The 26,250-nt window shown below is 42.1% G+C and overlaps 1 protein-coding gene and 1 pseudogene across 1 annotated transcript; one reads left to right on the forward strand and one right to left on the reverse strand.

The window, feature by feature from the left end:
• Nucleotides 1-1,006: 1,006 nt before the first annotated feature.
• On the reverse strand, nt 1,007-14,181 carry LOC103206339 (serine protease 42-like). The gene is made up of 6 exons (XM_042782421.1): nt 13,884-14,181; nt 13,440-13,596; nt 12,846-13,111; nt 4,062-4,069; nt 3,370-3,525; nt 1,007-1,243 (listed from the first exon to the last, which is right to left on the reverse strand). The coding sequence occupies exons 1-6, from the start codon at nt 14,179-14,181 to the stop codon at nt 1,007-1,009; spliced, it is 1,122 nt and encodes a 373-aa protein (XP_042638355.1).
• Nucleotides 14,182-25,035: 10,854 nt separating this feature from the next.
• LOC103206304 lies at nt 25,036-25,552 on the forward strand (annotated as a pseudogene).
• The last annotated feature ends 698 nt before the right edge of the window (nt 25,553-26,250 follow it).

Genomic DNA, 26,250 nt, shown 5'->3' on the forward strand with positions numbered 1-26,250 from the left:
TGTACTTGGAGGGGGAGGAGTAGCAACAGATAGGAAATGGGCAGTTTGGGATGCAATGCCTCTACCCCTCTCTTGCTTTCAGTCTATTTTATTCCCTCCATCCCAGCTGCAACAGACAGCAAACTCAACTACAACACTCCAGCGGTAGAGGTGCTAATGGCAGTCACAGGAGCATAAGCAGCAGGATTCATCTGGTTAAAACCATCCAGCTCACATCACAGTATGGAGGGGCCTCTTCCCTCCCTCTCTCTCTCTCTCTCTCTCTCTCTCTCTGGGGTTTAAAAAGAATGATGAACATCTTCCTAAGCCATGAGATAATTTCTCTTCACTGTCCCCATGCCCCAGGCCAGTAGAGATGCAGAATACACAGGCAACTGTTCAAGATTTTATTCAGTTGACATCTTAAATCTCCACATTCCATATACCTCAACACAACTTGAGATGTCACTGGGTATGGCCACTAGGGAATTGAGAAAGGGGGTTCCAATATTGGGTTGTCTCAGGAGGATTTATGTGGCAGAGAATTTGGAAATCCCAGACCTGGTGCCACGGGAAGGATATGGGAAACTTCCTTCACTCTCTCTTTGAACAATCCCAAACTGAATAGTTTAACCAAGTCTCAGGGGAGAGCCCTGAAATCAGAACCAAGGTCTAATGCTGGTTTCACCTCTGATGATGTCAGATCAAACCTCTCTTCTCTGGTCGATGTTCTCCAGAAGGTCAAAGAACCACCATGTTCCATCTGGCAGGTCACCTCTCTCCTTTCTGGCAGGCAGAGCACTGGTGAAGGGTTCAGGTGCACAGCCAAGGTTTGGGCATGTGACTGGTACACCAGGCCAGGGTACTTTCCAGGATGCAGCCTCACTGCCACGTTCAACTGTGTGGATCTCCATAGAGTCAATGGAACCCAACTGGAATTTGAGGATAGGGCATTGAGAAGGAAAGGGAGGTCAGAGGAGAGGGAAATTGAAAGACTCAGAAACTGGAGGGACAGGGTCAGGTGTGGTCACAGGGTCAACAGGATGCCAAGGGGCAGCACCAGAAACAGGAGTTGGATGTGGGACTCCACTGGATACAAAGAGGTAGATTGGCTCAACACTGCAACCAGCCAGTTCCTGTAGGTACTAACTTCCGTATAAATCCCAGGTACTCCATAACGACCACAGCCAATGCCCCAGCTCACGATCCCCACCTGTATCCAGATGTCATCAAATTCACAGACCATGGGTCCCCCAGAATCTCCCTGGAGAAAGAGAAAGAAACAAACCACAGGAATGGAAGAGGACCCACATCAGGGCAGGCACGCCCACCACCTTGCTTTCCCAACAGCCAGCAGTACACATTCTCCCACCACTGGTCTGGAGAGTGGCAGTGCACATGCTCCTGCCCACTAGGTGATTCAAGACACACTACTGCACCACCAACTGGTGACTGGAGGCATGCACACATCTCACGCACCTTCTCCCCCAGCTGTGCAGCTGTGCAAGCTCCCATGCCACCTTATAGAGACTAGAGATCCGTACTCCCTTACCCTGACCACCTGGCAACTGGCAAAGTGCCCATCACCTGGCAAATGGCAAGAGTGCACCCTGTAACATGCCAGGCATATCACCGCAGAAGTAACACCCAACACATCCCCATAGGTACCACCTGCATTTCTGCCTACCAATAACCAGGAGTTCCTAGCACCATCATCCAACATCCTCCTGGTTGTGACTGGTGCATTTGAACTGCAAACCTTCTGGTTAGCAGTCAAATGCCTTAGGCACTGCACCTCCAGCACTCCATAGACCAGAGTGGTTCTTAAATATTGTGACTACACCTGTGTATAGTGGCCCTAAGTCCCTACACCTAACCTGAAGTCTCTCTATAGCTCCTTACCCATATAGCCAGCTCCCTTCACATTTTAGGACCCACCCCCAGACATCCCCTACACACCCCAACTCAAGCAGAACTCCTCATGTCCTTTCCCAAACCTATTCCTGTGTGCCCTGCCATTAGCTACCTCAGGCAGAAACACAAGGACCTCCTCAATATCTCCCTCACCTCCATCCCAACATGCAGTCAGTCACTAATAACCATTAATTCAAACTGATGTTGTTGTTGTTACATGCCTTCGAGTCATACCCAACTCATAGTAACCCCTCCTTGGGTTTCTGAGGTGATATCACTACGGAAGTAGATTGCCCAACCTTCCTTCTGAGGAGTGGCTGGTGGGTTTGAACTGCGAGCCTTCTGGTTAACAGTCAAGTGCCTTCGCACTATGCTGCCAGAGCTCCTAATTCAAACTGAAGCATACTTCTTTCACCACCTCACTGAACGAGGCCCTGCTCGGAGCTCAATTACCTTTTGCAAAGATAATGAAAATAAGCCCTGAGCCTGCAGTCCAGTCACCACACAGCTCAGGGAGTCACATATCTTAAAGGTGAATCTGACAATGTACCCCTAGTCTTGCCTGTACAGAGTCTAGAACCTTGGCATACCATTCCAGACCATACATATTCTGACTCCAGTCTACTTCTCTGGTCATATTTGCTACCTCATTGCTCCAGATGGATGAAACATTCCCTACATGTGACAAATTCACACAGACCTCTGAACCACTGCACAGGCTGTTCCCTCTCCCTACAATGCTGATCTCTCCTTTCCAGGAAACACAAATAGTCATCCTCTAGGTTCCAGCTAGGAGCTGTGGTGGCATAGGGCCTAAGGCATTTGACTGCTAACCAGAAGGCTGGTGGTTCAAACCCACCAGCCACTGCTTGGAAAGAGACTGGGCAATCTACTTCCGTAGTGATACCACATTGGAAACCCAAGGAGGTCACTATGAGTCAGATCCAACTCGACGGCAGTGTTTTTTTTTTTTTTTTTTTTTTTCCCCAGGACCCAGCTCAAATGCCTCCTCCTCAAGAAGGTGGGTTGGTGCAGAGGGAAAAACCTAGGCCTGGGAGCTAAATAAGTGCTTAAGGGGATGTGGTCTTTGGACTTTACTTTCCACATCTATATAATAAGTATGATGTTTGTCTTGCAGAGTTGTGATGTAGGCTGAGATAATATGGGTAAATTCTCACACTGGCATGGTATGGGCCACCAAAGAGGAGCTCAATTAATGAAACTTATATTATTAGTATTATGCACCCTCACTTTCCCATGCCCTGACAGGGCCCTCAGGCAGTGAGGGCTGCTCTCTTTTGAAGGCCAGTTCAGGGAAGCTATGGTGGATTTCCCCCAGGAATCTCATTAACTCAACGGGGGGGGGGGGGGGGTGAACAGAGAGCTGGCACAGAACACAGGCCATGCTGCCTGAGAATAAGGAAATTTTGAGCCAATGATCAAAATGTAGAGGAGTCAAGGGGCCCAAGAACTGACCTGACAAGAATCTTTTCCACCAGTTTTATAGCCACAGACCATCCCTCTCTTTACAATATCCACAAGACTTGACATGCTCTGCTTTATTATGTTATTACAGTTTTCATAGCGGATGATGTACTGGTCAACCTTCCGGAGAATTTCTGCATAAGGACGCTGATCTACAAGCAAAGAAAATAAGCACTTTGTGAATCTACACAAGAAGATAAGAAGTCCCCAAGTACCCAGAATCCCTCTGGAAGAAAGCAGGGTAGTGTGTATGGTCCCTATTTGACACAAGAGGAAACTGAGGTCCAAAGTTGGCATGGAGAGAGGAGGAGGTAAGAAGCAAAACCAAGACAGGAGAAGGCAGAACAGATCAGAAGAGGGACAGACATAACCAAGCTTTTGTCACTCTGAGTAGCAGTGGCAATAGTGACATGGGGTCCTGTGCATCAGTGAAGTGTCCTTAATTTCCAGAGCAGGATCATACACTCTAGGACACAATGCCCCAAATGCACCAAATCCAGTTTCTCCCAAGGGTAGCAGGACCAACAGCCTTATGGATAAGGGCCCTCTGCCTCTGCCTACACCCCTAGGGACAGGAAGCCCCCCACCCCCAGAAGCAGGTACTTCTAATGAGAGGCCCTTCTGCCTGACAGGCAGTTTGTCATCCCCTGAGCTGAAATCCACCCAGGAGACAACCCCATAACATCTGGCTCTGTCCCAAGGGAACCTAGAAATATCCCCCAAACCAAACAAAAAGCCAAACGAGTTGCCACTGAGTCAATTCAGAGTCATGGTGACCCCATGTGTGCAGAGTAGAGCTGTGCTCTGCAGGGTTTTCAAGGCTGGGACCTTCTGGAAGCAGATCATCAGGCCTTCCTCCCCAGGTGCCTGGGTCAGTTTGACCCACAAACCTTTCAATTAATAGTCAAGCACTCAACCATTTGCACTACCCTGATACTCTCAGTCAGGCACCAAACCCAAAATCAAACCCACTACCATTGAGTCAATTCTGACTAATAATGGCCCTCTAAGGCAGAATAACTCATGGGAATTAGTAATGGGATGTTGTTGTTGTTATGTGCCGTCGAGTCAGCCCTGACTCATAGCGACCCCTCCTTGGGTTTCCGAGGCAGTATCACTACGGAAGTAGGATTGCCCAACCTTCCTTCCGAGGAGTGGCTGGTGGGTTTGAACCGCCAGCCTTCTGGTTTGCAGTCAAGTGTCTTAGCCACTATGCTACCAGAGCTCCTGGGCAATCCTACTTCCGTAGTGATACTGCCTCGGAAACCCAAGGAGGGGTCGCTATGAGTCGGGGCCGACTCGACGGCACATAACAACAACATAACAAGGCAGAATAGAACTGCCCCGTAGAGTTTCCAAAGCTGTAAATCTATATGAAAACAGACTGCTTCATCTTTCTTCTATGGAGCAACTGTTGTTGCTGTTGTTATGTGCTGTCGAGTCAGCCCCAACTCATAGCAACCCCTCCTTGGGTTTCCGAGGCAGTATCACTACAGGTTGGGCAATCCTACTTCCGTAGTGATACTGTCTCGGAAACCCAAGGGGGAGTCGCTATGAGTCGGGGCCGACTTGACGGCACATAACAACAACATCACTACAGAAGTATATTGCCCCATCTTCCTTCCCAGGAGTGGCTGGTGGGTTTGAACTGCCAGTCTTCTGGTTAGCAGTCAAGTGCCTTAGGCACTATGCTACCAGAGTTCCCTATGGAGCAGCTAGTGGGTTTCAATCACAAATATTTTGGTTAGCAAATGAATGCTTTAACCTCTGCACCACCAGAGCTCCTTCTAGTCAGGCAAGTCCCCCACAAATCTATAGAAGGAGACCTCATAATATATTCTTTCTCCTCCTGGATGAGCAGTTTCAGTTCCCCAAACCAACATCTTTCCTAAATGGCTGCCATCAAATATTTGTATATCCATGAATACATATACATAGACCAGGAGGCTGTTGTTCAAACAGAATAAGGGGCTATTGCATGGTTTAAAATAAAGAAGGGAGTGTATCCTTTCAGGGTTGTACACTTTCACCATACTTATTCCATTTGTATGCTGATCAAATCATCTGAGAATCTGAATTATATGAAGAACATGGCATCAAGATTGGAGGAAGACTCATTAACAATCTTTGATACATAGATGACACAACCTTGCTTGCTGAAAGTTACTTGAAGCACTTACTGATGAAGATTAAAGACTACAGTCTGCAGTATGGATTACACCTCAATATAAAGAAAACAAAAATCCTCACAACTGGAACAATAAGCAGCATCATGATAAATGGAGAAAAGATTGAAGTTGTCAAGGACTTCATATTACTTGGTTTTACAATCAGCACCAATAGAAGCAGCAGCAAGATATCAGACAACATATTGCATTGGGCAAATCTGCTGCAAAAGATCTCTTTCAAGTGATGAAGTGCAAAGATGTCTCCTTGTGCCTAACTCAAGCCATGGTATTTTTCAATTGCCTTTTATACATGTGAGAGCTGGACAATGAATAAGGAAGACCAAAGAAGAGTTGATGCTTTTGAGTTGTGGTGTTGGCAAAGAATGCTGAGAGTGCCATGGACTGCTAAAAGAACTAACAAATCTGTCCTGGAAGAAGTGCAGCCAGAATGCTCCTTGGAAGCAAGAATGGTCAAACTTCATCTCACCTACTTTGGTCATGTTGTCAGAAGGAACTATTCCCCGGAGAAGGATATCATACTTGGTAAAGTAGAGGGTCAACGATAAAAGGGAAGGCCCTCAATAAGATGGACTGACACTGGCTGCAACAATGGGCTCAGGTATAGCAAGGATCGTGAGGCTGGCACAGGACTGGGCGGTGTTTCGTTCTGTTGTACATAAGGTCTCTATGAGTGAGAGACGACTTGACAGCCCCTAACAGCAACAACAACATGAACATAGTAAGGAGGATAGTGCAGGACCAGGCAATGTTTCATTCTGTTGTACATAGGCTCACTATGAGTCAGAATTCACTCGACGACACCTAATACCACATGAATATAGTAGAGCACACAGTGACAAAGTTAGGAAAATTTCTTAGTCATAACCAAGCACCTTGAGGGAATGTGGCAGTGGGCATGGGGGCTTAGGACCGTAGTGTAGGGGGACAATAAGGTCAATTGGCACAACATGGTCCACAAAGACAAATGTTTTACATCCTACATTGATTAGTAGCAACTGGGGTCTTAAAAGCTTGTGAGCGTAAAAGCTAGACCAACCTTACAAGAGAGTCTAAAGGGAGTCCTTTGGGCAGAGAATCAACAACAGCAGACAACAAACTGAGATTAACACACATGATTACATCACCCGGAAACCAAGCCAGATATAAAAATGGCCAAAGTAAAATAAACCTACAAGACTGAAAACAGGGAACCAGAGACATCAATTTATAAAACAAAGACAACTATAGAGCAAAAAGAGGGATTAAATAGTGTACTACAGAACTTCCAAATGACAAGGAAGTCAAAATGATTTCAAGATAGAACAGACTGTTTTAAACTTAGAAAGAAAATAATGAGTTACAGGGTAACCTCAAAGAAGATTAATAAACCTTCTCATCAAAATAAAAAAGAGAAAAGTCGTAAATATTTAGCAAATACTAAAACAACAGCAACAAAGGGAATGATAAAAAAAAAAATTAGCTCAACATAGGAAATTATATGGAACAAAGAAAGCAGCAGCACCACAAAAAACATACAACAAAATGACAGCAATAAATGCATACTTATTGATAATTACACTGAAATAAATGGATTAAATGCACCAGCCAAGAGACAGAGAGTTGAAGAATGGATAAGAAAAACATGACCCAATAAAAGGCTGTCTACAAAAGACAAAAATTGACTAAAACTCAAAGGTTGGAAAAAATATATCAAGCAAATGGCAACTGACATAGAAAAGGCATTTGACAAAATCCAATATCCATATCTGATAAAAAACAAAGAACAAAATAGGACTAGAAGGGAAATTCCTCAACATAATCAAGGGCATGTATACAAAACAAGACTATAGTCTGCAGTATGGATTACACCTCAGCATAAAGAAAACAAAAATCCTCACAAATGGACCAATAAGCAACATCAGGATAAATGGAGAACAGATTGAATTTGTCAAAGATTTCATTTTACTTGGATCCACAATCAATACTCATGGAAGCAGCAATCAAGAAATCAGATGACATAGTACACTGGCCAAATCTGCTACAAAAGACCTCTTTAAAGTGTTAAGGAGCAAAGATACCACTTTGAAGACTAAGGTGTGCCTGAATTACCAAAACCAAAAACCAAACTTGTGCTGTCGAGTCAGTTCCAACTCATAGTGACCCCTCCTTGGGTTTCTGAGGCAGTATCACTACAGAAGTAGATTGCCCAGCCTTCCTTCCGAGGAGTGGCTGGTGGGTTTGAACCGCCAGCCTTCTGGTTAGCAGTCAAATGCCTTAGGCACTGCTCCACCAGAGCTCCCGTCTGAACTACGACATGGTCTTTTCAATCACCTCATATGCATGTGAAAGACGGACAATGAATAAGGAGGACTGAAGAAGAGTTGATGCCTATGAATTATGGTGTTGGTGAAGAAGCCTGAAAATACCATGGACTGACAGAAGAATGAACAAATCTGTTCTGGAAGAAGTGCAGACAGAATGCTCCTTAGAAGTGAAAATAGCCAGGCTTTGTCACATCTACTTTGATCATGTGAGAAGGCACCATACTGTGGAGAAGGATAGCATGCTTGGTAAAGCAGAGGGTCAACAAAAAAGGGGAAGACTCTCAACAAGATGGATTGACACAGTGGCTACAACAATGGTTCAAGCATAGCAAGGATTATAAGGATGGTACAGGACCAAGTAGTGTTTTGTTCTATTGTACATAGGGTTGTTATGAGTCAGAGCCAACTTGATGGCACATAACAACAACATACAAAACAAACAGCCAGTATTATTCTCAATGGAGAGAAACTGAAACCTTATGACTGAGTACCAAACAAGGATGCCCCCCTTATCATCACTCCTATTCAATATCATATTGGAAGTCCTAGCAAGAGCAATAAGGCAAGAAAGGGAAATAAAAGATATCCAAATTGGCAAGTAATAAGAACAGACTGAATTTTTCAAAGATTTCATTTTACTTGGATCCACAATCAACACTTGGAGATGATATGAATCTATAGATAGGAAATCCCAAAGACTCAGCAAGAAAATCACTGGAGCTAATTCAAAGTTTCAGCAAAATGGGAGGGTACAAGATCAACATACAAAAATCAGTCAGATTTATTTACATTAACAAAAAAAATTCTGAAAAGGAAACAAAAAAAAAACTGTCATTTACAATAATCACTTGTCTTGGTTCTCTATTGTTGTTGCTGTTGTTGCTATGTGCTGTTGAGTCGGACCCAACTCATAGCAACCTGTCCTTGGGTTTCCGAGGCAGTATCACTAAGGAAGTAGATTGCCCCATCTTCCTTCCGAGGAGTGGCTAGTGGGTTTGAACCTCCAGCCTTCTGGTTAGTAGTCAAGTGCCTTAGCCACTATGCTACCAGAGCTCCCAAGTGCTGCTATAACAGACATACCACAAGCGGACAGCTTTAACAAGCAGGGATTTATTCTCTTACAGTTGAAGAGGCTAAAAGTCCAAACTCAGAGTGCCAGCTCTAAGGTCTAGGTGAAGTCTCCTCAACCTTGGGCTTCAGCTCTGCCTGTTATTCCAGGCCCACTGGAGGTGGAGACTTTTTTGCAACGCACGCAGCTGCTGGCTGCTGGCTGCTGAGGCTGATGGACCCAAGGTCAGCAAGTAGAATGGCACAACCCCAATATCGACATGCAACATGGCAGACAACTGGTTCAAGTTCAGGGACAAACCCAAAATCGGCAGACTATTGAGATGAAGACTCAGCCAAATGTAGGATCCAGATGTACCAAAAAGCTAGAGACTTTTTTCAAAGCTTCTTTTTATATACTGGAAGCAGGTCATACCCCAAAGTCAGCTAATTAGCTGCTCACAGCAGATTCTACCATGGAGTGGATGACAATCTCATCATGGGGAATAACTATATCCAGCTGCCCAGCCATTCAAAACCACGACCCAGCAAAGTTGACACACAACCTTAACTACCATACCACCCAAAAGATAAAATACTTAGGAATAAATCTTACCAGAGAGACAAAAAGACCTATATAAAGAAAACTGCAAAACACTGCTACAAGAAACCAAAAGAGACCTATATAAATGGAAGAATATATCGTGCTCATAGAAAGGAAGACTTAACATCATGAAAATGTCAGAACTACCCAAAGCAATCTACAGATATAATGCAATCCTGACCCATATTCCATTGTCATTCTTTAAAAAGAAAAACTAATCATCAACTTTATATGGAAAGGAAAGAGACCCCAGACAAGTAAAGCACTATTAAAGAAGAACAAAGTAGGAGACCACACATTCTTTGATCTTAAAACCTACAGCCACTGCAGTTAAAACACACTGGTACTCTCCTAAAATTAGACACTTATGTGCATCAAAAGATTTCTCTAAAAGAAATGCTCATGATCATTAGCCTTTAGAGAGATGCAAATCAAAACAACAATGAGATATCATCTCACTCCAGCACTAATACCAAAGCCAAAATAAATAAAAAATAACAAATGCTAGTCAGGGTGTGAAAAGACTGGAACCCTATACACTGCTGGTGAGACTAAAATGATCTACCACTGTGGAAAATGATATGGTGCCTCCCTAAAAAGCTGGAAATAGAAATATCATATGATCCAGCAGTCCCACTACTAGGTATATATACTAGAGAAATAAAAGCTGTGACATTAACAGATATATGCATATCCATGTTCATCACAGCATTATTCACAATAGCAAAAAGATAGAAACAACCTAAATGCCCATCAACAGAGAATGGATCAACAAACCAAGGTACACACATACAATGAATACTATACAGTGAATGTTAAAGAACAACAATGAATCTGTGAAACATCTTATTGTATGGATGAACATAGAGAACATTATGTTGAATTAAATTAGTCAATCACAAAAGAACAAATATTGTATGAGACCACTATTGTAAAATGTCAAGAAAAGAGTTTCACACAAAAGAAATATTCCTTGATGGTTATCAGGGATGCAAGGGGAAGGGGGGATGAACCACTAACTAGACAGTAAATACGTATTAACTTGGGTGAATAAGAAGGTATTGAAAAAGAAAAAAACAGGAAAAATGAATAAATAAGTATGGAAAAAATAAAACATATATTCACGAACAAAAAAAAAATCCTCAGACAACAAATATGAACCCTTTTGCATATACAGTACTGAGTTGTAAATGAAGGCAAACATGGGTATATGGACGGATAGATAGGTGGACAAGCTAAACGATTAGGTATGTCTATGAAATGGGAAGTGTATCCAATATCATGTACAGGGTTGGCAGACAATGATCCTATAAGTTTATATGAATGATCAGAATTCCCAGCTGTATAGTAGAGCTGACAAAAGGCAAGGTTGTGGTCACTGTTTGGTCACAGCCAGCTACCCAGAGGGACCAAGTAGTTGAACCTGTGAGCTTGGGACCATAGTCACAGGGGACATCAAGCTCAATTGGCATAACATACTATACAAAACATTGTTCCACCTCCTACTTTGGCGAGTAGCGACTGGGATCTTAAAAGCTAGCAAGTTGCCATCTAGATGCAACGATGGGTCTCTCCTCGTCAAAAAGAAAGAAGAAAACCAAAGTTAATGGAAACAATCAGTCCTAGTGACTGGTACACCTTCCAATCTGCAACCTGTACAACTATGAGACCAGAAGAACTAGATGGTGCCCGGCTACCACTGTCATCCACTTGGAAGGGATGTAGGAGATCCTGGATAGAGAGGGAGAACAATGTGGAACAAAATTCAAAATCATTTGGAGAAAAAAAAAAAAAAAGAAAGTGAGGACCAGGTTTGCTGGTCCAATAGAGCAGGAACCACTGAGACTATGGCCCCTAGCTGCCCTTCAGGTCTGGAATTGAACCCACACCTGTGGTTTCCAGCCAAACAATGTACAGGCATGTGAGTTAAATATTTACCTCAAGTAGACACACACCCTGGAGAGAACAATCATGGGAGAAGGAAGGGTTCCTTATGCACAGGGAGACAGCTCAGGGCGCAAGAGAGTATGGAGGGATGGTCACTGGGAAGAGGTAACTATGGGGAGGAAGTGGGAGGGGAGCTGTTGCATTGTGGTAAACTGTGGTCAAGGACATGAGACAAACTATATGTGAACTGCTATATGGAAAGTGAATTTGCTCTGTAAATCTTCACCCAAATAAAATAAATAAATAAATTAGTAAAATCCTTTGGTCATCTTTGGAGAATGCTCATTTTTCTGAAAACTGGTTTAAAAAGGGAAAAGAATAAATATCTTGCATTTCCTGGGAGGGGGAGGAACTATACCTCAAAGTAACCAATAGATGACAAGGGAGAGTTCTTCTACATATATTTAAAACAGTACCAGCTAATAGATGAAGAAGGAATAAATGATATCCCAATCCCTAATTGGGAAAAAAAAAAAAAAAAAAGCTTGTGAGTAGCCATCTAAGGTGCAACTATTGGTCTCTCCCATCCAGAGCAAAGAAGAGTGAAGAAAATCAAAGACGAAAGGAAATAATGTGTCTAAAAGACTAATGGACCACTTGAACTCCAGCTTCAATGACCCTGAGGCCAGAAGAACTAGGTGGTGCCCAGCTACTACAGCTGACCAATCTGAAAAGGATCACAACAGGAGGCCCCAGATAGAGTGGGAGAAAAATGTAAAATGAAACTCAAAATTATAAAAAAGACAAGGCTTATTGGTCTGACAGAGACTGGTGAAACCCCCAAGACTATAGCCCTTAGACACCCTTCAATCCTAGAACCGAACTCATCCCTATGGCTCAACTTTCATCCAAATGATAGAGGTCTATAAGGTAAACAATAATGCCAGGGAGGTACACACTCATTAGAACAAGTAACTGCACAAGATCAAAAGGGCAGCATTTGCCCAGGGATAAAGATCAGAAGTCAGGAAGTGATAGCAAAGAAGGATGAAGGGAAATGGTGAACACAGGGAGGAAGTGGGAAGAGTGCTGTTACATTGTAGGGACTGCAATCAATGTCACAAAACAAAATGTGTATGAATTGTTGAATGGAAAACCAATTTGCCCTGCAAATGTCCACCCAAATCACAATAAATAAACAAAAACACTCAGGGGGAAAAAAAAGACAAGGTCTCAACACAATTTCGGGGGTCACCCAAACCAGTGAGGGAACCATTGCCCTGACTGCTACTTAACCATGACTGCTACTAAACTGTCCCCCCTTACCCACCTTCCAGGTAGGCTACCTCCCTTTCCCTTCCTTTAGCCTTCATGCCTGCTCCAGGGCACAAGGGTGCCTCCCCCACCCAAGTTTGCCTCCTGTCAGACAAGTCTCACCTCCTTCTCCCTCTTGGCCCCAACCAGTCACCCAACACTTGGTCCCAGCTGCCACCTGGAAATTCTCCTTTGGGATGCAGACAGGCTTGATGGTAGAGGTGAAATTCACAGAGAAGAGGAGATGGAGAAGGGCAATGTCATTCCGAACATATCCAATTCTTGTGAACTCAGGATGGACAACGATGCTTTGGACAGGGATCACCACACTTTTGTCAGCTTCCTTAAAGATACTCAGACCTCCTATCTTGACACTGTAGGTGTAATAGCTGTGGAAGAGAGGATATACCAGTCCTAGAGACCCTGGGAAACACCCCTGTGCTTTTTCAGTGATTTGCCAATACTTCCCAACCTCTCCCCAACCTCCCTCCCACTCTCCCTCCCACCAAGAACATCATCCTTGATCTCTCCAAATTGGCTTGCTACCCCCTCTTAAATATTACTACTAAAAGACTATCAATGCAGAACCCCTCCCAATTTTATTGTGTGTGCCTTTTGGTTGTTTTGTTTTGTTTTTTGCCGATTTGTCAGGGCAGATGAGCTTCCTGGGTGTTTGAGAACAGAACTGGCTAAAACTATCACATTTCCACCCCTCACCTTAAAATACAGTGGGCTGCAGTCAGCACCCACTGGTCGGTGATGAGCGAGCCTCCGCAGACATGCTTGTTTCGGACCCTCAGGCTCACCTGCCAGGGCCACTCCCCTTCTTTGGATTCCACTCCTCCTACTATTTTTACATCAGGCTGGCCGCACCCTGAGGTGAGAAGTGTGAGAAGAACTCAGAGAAAGAGGCCTGGTCTCCCCTAAGCCCAGGGCTTCCCAGGAAAGCACCCCATGGCCCTAAAACAGTCAAGGATGTGGTCATGTTCCCGTAGACTCTGGACAGATGTTCCAGGCCTTATACCCACAGACTTCCTAAAGCAGAATCATCCACTCAGACCCCAGAAGGCAGGGCCTGGGTCTCCCAGAAGCCCAAGCAGAACTGGGTCCCACTCTGAGACGCTCAAACCTCTCTTTCGGACTTCCCAGTAGAAGAGTCACCTGGAGTAGCGGTCCCATTGGATGCAGGAACCCCGAAGGATCGCAGAACCTCGATAGGCAACTCATTCTGCGGGCTCGCTCTGGCATCTCCAGGATGCTCGTGGCCGCCGCCCGAAGGCAAAGGGGGGCGAGAGTGCGGCGCCGCCCCGCCCCGCGCCCCTTTTGCTCCCGCCCACGCCTCGCTGAGCCCCCGCTGAAGGAGCAGAAGCAGAACCAGGACAACCAGGGGGCCGCCGCCGCCGCTGAGGGGGCCGCAGGAGGACGCCATGGGCACTGCCGGGGACTCAAGCCTTCTCATGGCGCCCCCTCGCGGCCGCTCCCGCCCCTGTGTTCGGTTCTGGCGGGAAACAGGGACCCTAGAGGGAGGGCCCCTAGGGATTGTCTGAGAGGTGGGCCTGTCGGAAGAGCAAGAACTGTGGACTCTGGCCCTGCGAGGTCTCTAGCTTGAGGGGGAATAGTCGCGCGCTCTCAGTTTCACTCAGTTCCTCACTTCAGGCCATGTTCAGCCAGAACCCTGCTCAGGACAGTGGACTTTGGGCGCTTCTGAAGAAACAGTCATAACTTAATACTCACCACTCAATTTACAGTCAGCACTTAGAATGTAGGTACTTTCCGATGCCCCCGCGCCTTCTAGTGAGTTATCTGGTTTGGAGTTCGTGAGGATGGGCGGTCTGGGAATTGATTGAGAAGGTTTAGCTCTGGTAGCATAGTGCCTAAGGCACTTGACTGCCAACCAGAAAGCTGGTGGGTTTGAACCACCAGCCACTCCTCAGAAGGAAGGTTGGACAATCTACTTCCGTAGTGATACCGCCTCAGAAACCCAAGAGGGGTCGCTATGAGTCAGGTCTGACTCCATGGCACATAACAGCAACAGTTACCCATTTTGGTACTTCAAGTCAGGGCTTCATTCACCAAATCTAGACTTTGGGGTGAGTGACTATACACATTAAGCAAGTTATACAAAGGAGTAAGCTGCCCTTCTGTTTTATTCCTAGCGACATCTTAAAAAATTAGCCACAAAGACACCTGCAGGTCAGTCCATTCTTATTAGTTCTGTGTCCCTGATGTCTACTCTGGTAGCTCATCCTTTTGTCTTTGTTGCCTATGTTTCCACTTGGCCTCTGCCTCTCTGGGCATCGTCTCTATTGAAATAAAGAGGAAGAGGCACTTTTGAATTGCAATCATTCCCATTTTCATCCCTGGCCAAAAGAAGACAGGCATTACCTTGTTTCTCACCAATTTATTTTCCAATGTGGTGGACACTTCTCTTGAAGGCCACTGAAGTGGACACATCATGAATCCATCACCAAGTTCTTCTCTCTCTGTTTGTATTCCTTTCTCTACATTAAACCAAGGAGCTCTGGTAGCATAGTGGCTAAGGCACTTGACTGCTCACCAGATGGCTGGCGGTTCAAACCCATCAGCCACTCCTCGGAAGGAAGGTTGGGCAATCCTATTTCCGTAGTGATACTGCCTCAGAAACCCAAGGAGGGGTCGCTATGAGTCAGGGCTGACTCGACGGCACTAACAACAACAACAACAACATTAAACCAAGGAATTTCTGGCATACCAATTTCATTTACGTGGGCCCCCAATGAGCTCAAGTTTAAAAATAACCCGGTAAACAGATAGAATCACTCCTATCTGTCTGAACCAAAATCCAGAATTTCTAGTACAAATACTCTCTTTTTAAACTTTTTTATGTGATTAGAGTGGATACATGTTACAAGTCCTCTTGATAAATTCGGAGTCCTTTGAGTCTAGTCCCACACAAATTCCCCAGGTACCTTCCAGTGTAAATTAGTAGAATCTTGCAATACTTCTTGTAAGGAAGCCTTCTTCTGGATTCTATTTTGAACCTGTCCTGCCGGGATCTAATTCTAGTAATTTAAGTGTAGAGGCAGGGAAGACCAGTCAGGGCAGTATGGTTAGAGAACTGGCATGCCCTTATGATGTAAATTCTTCAGATAAAGTCAATACTGTGTCTTTAAAGTAGAGAGGAAAGAGCCCTGGTGGTGCAATAGCTAAGCGCTTAGCTGCTAACTGAAAGGTCAGTGGTTTGAACCCACCAGCGGCTCCACAGGGGAAAGATTTGGCAGTCTGTTTCCATAAAGAATTATAACTTTGGAAACTTCATGGGGGCAGTTCTATTCTGTCCTATAGGGTCACTATAAGTTGGAATCAACTCCACAGCAGTAAGTTTGGTTTTCGGTCTTAAAGTAGAGAGAACCAGCCTTAACAAATTGAAGGAGGCACTGCAAAGCAAAGCTCAATGTGGCTGGGGGTCAGGGTGTCCTAAATTTATCCAAATGTGCCTCATTTAAATTTTCAGGGTCTCACTTTTTCAACAACAACAAAAAAAAAAAAAAACTGATGCCACTGGAGAAGGGCAGAAAAACTGTAACCTTCAGGGCACAAATGAAGACCTATTGCAACTAGGGGACGGGAACATAAAATAATCTCTATCCCTGAAGGAGGAGCCAAAAACCATCCTACCATAGGTCCCCTATGCTGAAAGAGGGGCAGTCACTGAGAAGGCCTCATTCTTGAGAGCCAGAAATACAGGACCTGCCTAAGATTGAGGCTGAACTAGAACAATAAAGAATAGTCTACCTTCTCCCCCCACTACCAGGCTATCAAGTGTCCAGGACAAGTAGTATCAGTGTACTGCTTCAACTTGAGGGGGACATAGACTTCACAGAATTATCTCACCTAAACCATTAAGCAAATAAACAAATGAATAAACAAACAACAGCAATACAAGCCCCGTGGGAAGGGGGAATAAGAATCCATATCTAGAGTTGTTATATTATCTAAAAAGTCTACTTTTCAACATTATGAGACATGCAAGGAAATAACAAAGTTTGACCAAGATACAGAAGGGAAAAGCAGATAATAGAAGAACAAAGTAAGAGGACTCACATTTCCCAATTTCAAAATGTACTACAAAGCAAGAGTAATCAACACAATGTAGGCATATAGGCCAATGGAAGAGAATTGAGAGTTCATAAATAAACCTATGCATCCATGGCCAATTGATTTTCAACAAAGGTGCCAAGTTCATTTAATGAGGAAAGACTAGTCTCTCTAACAAATGGTGGTGGGACAACTGGACCTCCACATGCAAAAAAGAATGAAGCAGGACTCATATCTCACATCATATACAAAAATTAATTCAAAATGCAACAAAGACCTAAGTCTAAGAACTAAAATTATAAAACTCTTAGAAGAAAAGATAGAAAGCATCAAGTCTTTGTTTTTAACAATGGATTCTTAGCTGTGACCCCAAAAGCATGAACAACAAAAGAAAAAAATAGATAAAACTGGACTTTATGAAAATTGAAAACTTTTGTGCAACAAAAGGACATTATCAAGAAATTGAAGAGACAGCCTATGAAGTGGAAAAAACATTAGGTAACCATATATCTGTTGAGTATTTAATATCCTGAATATACAAAGAGCTACAACTCAACAACAAAAAGACAACCCAATTTTTTAAATGGGCAAAGGACTTGAATAAATAATTCTCCAAAGAAGATATTCAAATGACCCATAAGCATATGAGAAGATGTTCAATATCATTAATCATTAGGGAAACACAAACCAAAACCACGAGATACTACTTCACATCCATCCAACCAAAAAAGAAAAACCAAACCCATGGCCATTGAGTCCATTCTGATTCATAGTGATCCCGTAGGACAGGGGAGAACTGCCCCACATGGTTTCCAAGGCTATAAATATTTACAGAAGCAGACTGCCTCATCTTTCTCCCATGGAGTGGCTGATGAGTTCAAACTGCTGACCTTTTGCTTAGCGCCAAATGCTTTAACCACTGTGCCACCAGATCTCCTTTCACACACATAAGGATGGGTATTATCAGAAAAATGAAAAATAACAAGTGTTGTCAAACTGTGGAAACATTGGAACCCTCACCCATTTCAGGAAGGAATGTAAAATGATGCAGTTACTTAAAAATAGAATTACTAGAGGACCCAGCAAATCCACTCGTAGGTATACACCCAAAAGAATTAAAAGCAGGGACTGTTTTGGTTGCCTTGTGCTGTTCTAACAGGAATATACCACAAAAGGGATGGCTTTAACAAACAGGGATTTATTCTTTTACAGTTAGGAGATTAGAAGTCCAAGTCCAAGTCCAAGGTGCCAGCTTCAGGGACTGGGTGAAAGCCCTTTGACCATGGGCTTCAGCTCTGCCTCTTGCTCCTGGCCTACTGAAGCTGGAGGCTTCTCTTAACTCAGGCAGCTGCTGCCTGCTGAGGCTGAAAAACCTAAGGTGGACAAATAAAATGGCACAGTCCCAAGATGACCAAACAACATGGCAGGTCACTAGTTCAAGTCCAGAGATAGTTCCAAGATCAGCAGGAAACATGGCAGGCGCCAAATGAAGACTCAGCTACATGCAGGATCCATGTTGTTGTGTTGTTGTTATGTGCTGTCGAGTCGGATCCAACTCATAGCGACTCTTCCTTGGATTTCCGAGGCAGTATCACTACGGAAGAAGATTGCCCCATCTTCCTTCCAAGGAGTGGCTGGTGGATATGAACTGCCAGCCTTCTGGTTAGCAGTCAAATGCCTTAGTCACTGTGCTATCAGAGCTCCCATGCCTGCATGCCAAAAAGCTGATGAAACCCTTCTCAAACTTCTCCTTATGTACTGGAAGCAGACCACATCCCCAAGACAGCTACTCAGCTGCTCCAGTAGATTCCACCACGGAGTTGATTACAGATCACATCATGGGAAATAACCACACTCAGCTGTCCAGCTGCTCAAAACCTGGCCCAACCAAATTGACATAACCTTAACTACCACAAGGACTCAAACAAATCCTTGTACACCAATGTTCATAACAGAATTATTCACAGTATCCAAAAGGTAGACATACCCTAAGCTTTCATCAACAGATAAATGGATAAACAAAATGTGGTATGTGGAATATTATTCATTCATAAAGAGAAATTAAGTTTAGATGAATGTTGAAAACATTATGCTAAGTGAAATGTCATACACAAAAGTGCAAATATTATATGATCCCACTAATATAAATAACTTTCTCACCCAAACAATGGACATCTACATAATACCTACAACTAACAACATATTTAATAGTGAAAACCTGAATATTTCTTTACTAAGATCAAGTCAAGAATGTTCACTACTATTTAGCATTGTACTAAAGGTGCTAGTCAATGCAATAAATCAAGAAAAAGCAATAAAAGATATAGGATGGGAAGGAAGTAATAAGACTGTCTCTATTCACAGATAACAATCTCCACGTAGAAAATTCTAAAGAATGTATTTAATGTGGTAGTTAAGGTTATGCGTCAGCTTGCCTGGGCCTGGTTTTTAGTGGCTGGGCAGCTAGATGCAGTTATTCCCCATGAAGATCAGCTCCATGTGGAATCTACTGGAGCAGCTGAGTAGCTGCCTTACAGATGTGGTCTGCTTCCAGTATATAAGAAGAAGCCTTGAGAAATGTCTCTGAGCTTTTTGGCCTGCTTGGACCCTGGCATTTAGCCGGCACCTTGCCCTGTTTTCTGCCAATCTTGGGATTATCTCTGGACTTGAACTAGTGGCCTGCCCTGTTGCTTAATAATCTTGGGACTGTGCCATTTTACTTGTCACCCTTGGGTTTGTCAGCTTCAGCAGCCAGCAGCTGCCTGAGTTAAGAGAGACTTCCAGCTCCAGTGGCCGGGAGCAAGAGGCAGAGCTGAAGCCCAAGGTCAAGGAAGGGCCCCTTTGAACTCAGACTTCTGGCCTTCTAAACTGTAAGAGAACAAATCCCTGTTTGTTAAAGCCACACATTTGCGGCATTTTCTGTCAGAGCAGCACAGAGAACCAAAACACCAAGAATGATAAATTGAAGAGGAATGGCACTGTATTCGTGGTCAAAATAACATTTCAAGATCTATTCTGAAGTACAGTGCTGTCAGTGATATGATAATAGTCATAATGCCTACAAGGAAAAGCAGTTACTCCTACTATTATTCAAACTTACACACCAATGACTAAATACAAAGATGAAGAAATTGGAGATTTGTACCAACTTCTGCAGTCCGAAATTGATCAAATGTGCAATCAAGATGTGTTGATAATTACTGGTGATTGGAATGCAAAAATTGGAAACAAAAAAGAAACATAGGTAGCTGGAAAATATGGCCTTGGTGAAAGAAACAATGCCAGAGATCACATGATAGAATTTTTTTTCTTTTTTTTTTTGTTTTTGTTTTAAACTAATCAACCATCAAATCCTAATAGTTTCTCTTTTTAAAACTTCTTAGATTCGTCCCTTCTTCCCACATGATAGAATTTTGCAAGACCAACAATTTATTCATTGCAAATACTTTTTTTCAACAACATAAATGGTGACCATACACATGGACCTCACCAGATGGAATACACAGAAATCAAATTGACTACATCTGTGGAAAGAGGTGATGGAGAAGATCAATAACATCAGTCAGAACAAGGCCAGATGATTACTGTGGAATAGACAGTCACCTGATCATATGCAAGTTGAAATTGGAGCTGAAGAAAACTAAAGTCCACAAGAGCCAAAATACGACCTTGATTATATCCCATCTGAATTTCTAAATTCATCTGAAAAGTAAATTTGATGCATTGAACACCAATGACCAAGAGCAAACAAGTTGTGAGATGACATCAAGGACATCATACATGAAGAAAGCAAAAGGTCATTAAAAAGACAGGAAAGGAAGAAAAGACCAAAATGTATGTCAGAAGAATCTCTGAAACTTGCTCAGGAGAGTAGCTAAAGCAAATGGAAGAAATAATGAAATAAAATAGATGAACAGAAGATTTCAAAGGGCAACTCAAAAAGACAAAGTAAAGTATTATAATGAAATGTGGCAAGAGTTGGAGTTAGAAAATCAAAAAGGAAGAACATGCTTGGCATTTCTCCAGCTGAAAGAACTGAAGAAAAAAATTGAAGCCTCAAGTTACGATATTTAATGATTCTATGGGCAAAATATTGAATGATGCAGGAAGCATCAAAAGAAGATGGAAGGAATACACAGAATCATTGTACCAAAAAGAATAGGGTGACATTCAAGCATTTCCAAAACACCAAAAAACTCACTGCTGTGGAGTTGATTCTAACTCATAGCGACCCCTCCTTGGGTTTCCTAAGCGGTATCTCTACCAAAGTAGATTGCCCAGTCTTCCTTCTGAGGAGTGGCTGATGGGTTTGAACCACCAGCTTCCTGCTTAGCAGTCACATGCCTTAGGCACTATGGCACCAGAGGTAGCATATGATCAAGAACAGACGATATTGAAGGAAGAAGTCCAAGCTGCACTGAAGAAGTTGGCAAAAAAAAAAAACAAGGCTCCAGGAATTGATGGACTATCCATTGAAATGTTGCAACAAATGACTGCAGTGCTGGAAGCACTCACCATTTATGCCAAGAAATTTGGAAGACAGCTACCTGGCTGACCAACTAGAAGAGATCCGTATCTGTGCCCATTCCAAAGAAATGTGATCCAACAGAATGTGGAAATTATCAAACCATATCAATATCACATGCAAGTAAAATTTTATTGAAAAGAATTCAAAAACAGTTACAGCAGTTTATTGACAGGGAGCAGCCAGAGGTCCAACCTGGATTCCAAAGAGGGCATGGAACAAGAGATGTCATGGCTGATATCAGATGGATCTTGGCTGAAAGCAAAGAATACCAGAAAGATGTTTACCTGTGTTTTATTGACTATGCAAAGGCATGTGACTGTGTGGATCATAACAAATTATGGATAAAACTGAAAAGTATGGGAATTCCAGAACAGTTACTTATGCTCATGAGGAACCTGTACATAGACCAAGAGGCAGTCATTCATACAGAACAAGATGTCAGTTGGTTTAAAGTCAGGGTTGTATTCTTTTATCATATTTATTCAATTTGTATGTTGAGCAAATAATCTGAGAAACTGGACAATGCGAAGAATGCAGCATCAGGATTGGAGGAAGACTCATTAACAACCTGTGATATGCAGATGACACAACCTCGCTTGCTGAAAGTGAAGATGACTTGAAGCACTTACTGATGAAGATCAAAGACTGCCATCTTCAGGATGAATTACACGTCAACATAAAGAAAACGGAAATCCTCACAACTAGACCAATAAGCAGCATAACAATAAATGGAGAAAAGATTAAAATTGTCAGGGATTTAATTTTACTTGGATCCACAATCAACACCTTTGGAAGCAACAGTCAAGAAATCAAACGCATTCCATAGGGCAAATCTGCAGCAAAAAAAAAAAAAAAAAAAACCTCTTTGAAGTATTAAATAGCGAAGATAGCACTTTGAAGACTAAGGTGCGCCTGACACAAGCCATGGTGTTTTCAATCACCTCATATACGTATGAAAGCTGGACAATGAATAAGAAAGACCAAAGAAGAGTTGATGCTTTTGAGTTGTGGTGGTAGGGAAGAATACTGAAAGTACCGAATGAATAAATCTGTCCTGGAAGAAGTACAGCCAGAAAGTTCCTTGGAAGCAAGAATGGCTAGACTTTATCTCACCTACATTTTTTCATGGTGTCAAAAGGGACTATTTCCTGGAGAAGGATATCATGCTTGGTAAAGTGGAGGGTCAGCAAAAAAGGGGAAGGGCCTCAATGAGATGGATTGACACAATGGCTGCAATGATGGGCTCAGATATAGCAGGGATTGTGAGGATGGCACACGACTAGGCAGTGTTTCATTCTGTTGTACATAGGGTCACTATGAGTCGGAGCCAACATGACAGCACCTAACAACAACAGCATATCTTCTTTGATGAGGATTCTATTCAGATCTTTTGTTCATTTTTAATTGGATTATTTTCTTATTGGTGAGTTTGAAAAGTTGTTTCTGTCTTAAACACAAGACCTTTATCAGATATGTGTTTCACAAATATTTTCTTCCAATATGTGGATTATCTTTTCATTCTCTTAACAGTGTCTTCCCAAGACAGAAGTTTTTAATTTTAATGAAGTTCCATCTGAAAAGTCATTCCAAATCCAGGGTCACCTAGATTTTCTCCTATGTTTTCTTCTAGAAGTTGTATAGCTTTGCACCTTATTTTTAGGTCTATGATCTATTTTGAGTTGATTTTTGTGAAAAATATAAATTTTATGTCTAGATTCTTTTTTTTTTTTTTGCATGTGGTGTTATAGCACCATTTGTTGAAAAGACTATCGTTTCTCCATTGAATCGTCTTTGCTCATTTGTCAACAATCATTGACTATATTTGTGTGGGTCTATTTCTGGGATCTCTATTTTGTTCCACTGATCTATTAGTATGTTCTTTCACCACACTATCTTGATCACTGTACCTTTATAGTAAAACTTGAAGCCAGGTAGTGTCAGTCCTCCAACCCTGTTCTTCTTCAGCATTGTGTTAGCTATTCTCGGTCTTTTGTCTTTCCATACGAACTTTAGAATCATTTTGTTCATATCCACAGAATAACTTACTGGCATTTTGATTGAGATTCCATTCCCTCTATAAATCATGTTGGGAAGAATTGACATCTTAACAATATTAAGTCTTCCTGTTATGGATTGAATTGTATTCCCCAATAGAAAATGTGTAAGTCCTAACCCCTGTACCTGTAAATATGAACTATTTGGAAATAGAGATTTTCTTTTGTTAAGTTAATGAGTTCATACCAGCCTAGGGTGCATTCTAAACCTAATCACTTCTGAGTGGTATCTTCTAAAAAGGAGCAGAAGAGGCATAGATGCACAAAAGGAGAAGACAGAGCAATGTGAAGAAATGCCAGGGATTTCAGGCAGACATCAGAAACTAGGAGAGAGGCCCACAGAAGAAATCAACATGGTCAAAACCCTTACTTGAACTTCTAGCCTCCAGACTGTGAGAAAATTAATTTCTGTTCTTTAAAGCCATCCATTTATGGTATTTTTTATTACAGCAGCATTGAGTAACTATCCATGAACATGGACTATCTCTCTATTTATTTATATCTTCTTTGATTACTTTGGTCAGAATTTTGTAGTTTTTCTCACATGATCTTCTACTTATTTTGTTAGATCTATATCTAAGTATTTCAGTGTGAGATTATTGTAATTTTGATTAGTTTTTCTGTGCTAGTGTAAATAATGTTGTGTTTTTTATTTCAAATTCTAACTGCTTGTTGCTGGTTTATAGGAAAGCAATTGCCTTTTGTAAATCAACTTTTTATCCTATTGCCGTCCAGAACCTTGTTATAATCACTTATTAGTTCCAGGAATATTTTGCTGATTCTGTGGATTTCCTACATAAACTGTCATATCATCTGAAAACAATTAACAGTTGCATTTCTTCCTTCCCAATCTATATAACTTTTATTTCCTTTTCTTGTATAGAGGCATTAGCTAGGACTTCCAGTGTGATGTTGAATAAGAGTGGTAAGAGGAGACATCCTTGTCTTGGTCCCAATCTTAGGAGGAAAGCATCTAGCTTCTCACCGTTAAGTATGATATTAGCTGTCAGATTTTTGTAGATGTCCTTTATCAAATTGAGAAAGTTCACTTCCACTCCTAGTTTGCCAAGAGTTTTAAATCATGACTGCTTATTGAATGTTGTCAAAAGAATTTCCCGTATCTATTAATACATCATATGCTATTTTTTCTTTAGGACCTCTGGTGGTGCAGTGCCTAAGGCGGTTTGACTGCTAACCAAAAGATTGGTGGTTGAAACATACCAAGGAAGGAAGATGGGGAAATCTATTTCCATGAAGATTTATAGCCTCAGAAACCCAATGGGGGTAGCTATGAGTCAAAATCAACTCCATGGCAGTGGGTTTGGGTTTTGGTTTTTGGTATTTCTTTTTAAAAAGATAAATCATTAGTTAACATACTCAAGAAAAAGAGAGAAAGCACAATACATAAATAAAAAGTGATAAAAATAACCATACCTACAGAAGAAATACTTTAAAAATAATAAATTCTAGAATATGCAGTTCCAGTTGCAGCTCTGCTAAGACTTTTATGTTGCTTGCTGAAGTTCGCAGAGTCATGGTACCAGCCTGAGTGATAAGAGGATGCTCCTGGGAGACAAATGAGGAACCATTTCTTCCTGCTGTTCAAGTACAGGGGCTTGGTCTGCAAAGGCAAGAAAAGCAAAGGTTGAATGAAATGGCGAAATTCATGATCCACCCAGCCATTGCCACCAGCTATAGTGATATCCTGTGGTTAAGCAAGGAATTGACTCAGTGTAAAGACATGGAAGAGCAAGTCATATTAACTGAGAAAGATCTGCTAGAAGATGGTTTCAGAGAGCACCCCTTCTACCACTGTCTGCTTAGGGAAATGCCCAAGAAGCACTGGGCTCCCGAAGGACACGGCATTGCTGGTTATGCCATGTACTATTTTACATACGACCCATGGAGTGGCAAGCTATTATATCTTTAGGACTTCTTCATAATGAGTGATTATAGAGGCTTTGGCATAGGATCAGAAAAATTCTGAAGAATCTAAGCCAGGTTGCTATGAAATGTGACTGCAGCAGCATGCATTTCTTGGTGCCAGGATGCAATGAACCATCTGTCAACCTCTGCAAAAGAAGAGGTGCTGATGATCTGTCCAGCAAAGATGGGTGGAGACTCTTCAGGATCAACAAGGAGTGCTTCTAAAAATGGCAGCAAAGGAGTGAGGAGTGCTGGTGTAGACAACCACAAGTGCTACTCTATTTAGAATACATTCTCAGCTTCTCTTGTTTTTTTTAATCCTGTTTGCCACGGAATAATAGAATGAGCTCCCATTCCAAAGCTTTATTACCAGTGGCATCATTGAGTGTTTGAAAGGCAGTCTAGTTAAAATGGCAATTTTGTGTGCGGTTTCCAGTCAGAATTCTCCTTGAACATCTTTTGGTAAAAAACAAGGTGGTGTGATCTTTATATATGAAGAAAAACTTCATCCTTGTGAGTCATTTAAATGTGTACAATGTACACACTGCTACTTAGACTATTTTGTTTCTTTTTTAATAAACTGCTCTTTAATTTAAAAAAAAATCATAAAGACAACAGAAGAAATACTTTAAAAATATAGTCTTCTCTCCTCTCCTGTTTTTTGGAAGACTTTGAGAACGATTGATATTAATTCTTCTTTAAATCTTTGGGAAGATTCACCAGTGAAACTCTGTGATTACTATTTTGGAAGGTTATTAATTGTTGGTCCAATTTCTTTGATAGATATAGGCCTCTTCAGATGATCTATTTCTCCTTGTAGGAGTTTTGATATATTGTGTCTTTCAAGGAATTGGTCCATTTCATCTAAAGTATCAAATATGTGGGCAGAGGGTTTTTCACGGTATGATTTTTTTTTTTTTTTTACCCCTAGGAAGGAAGGTTG

This window comes from Orycteropus afer, unplaced genomic scaffold, assembly GCF_000298275.1.
Source record: "Orycteropus afer afer isolate SDZICR_OR568_19922 unplaced genomic scaffold, OryAfe1.0 scaffold00311, whole genome shotgun sequence".
NCBI lineage: Eukaryota > Metazoa > Chordata > Mammalia > Tubulidentata > Orycteropodidae > Orycteropus > Orycteropus afer.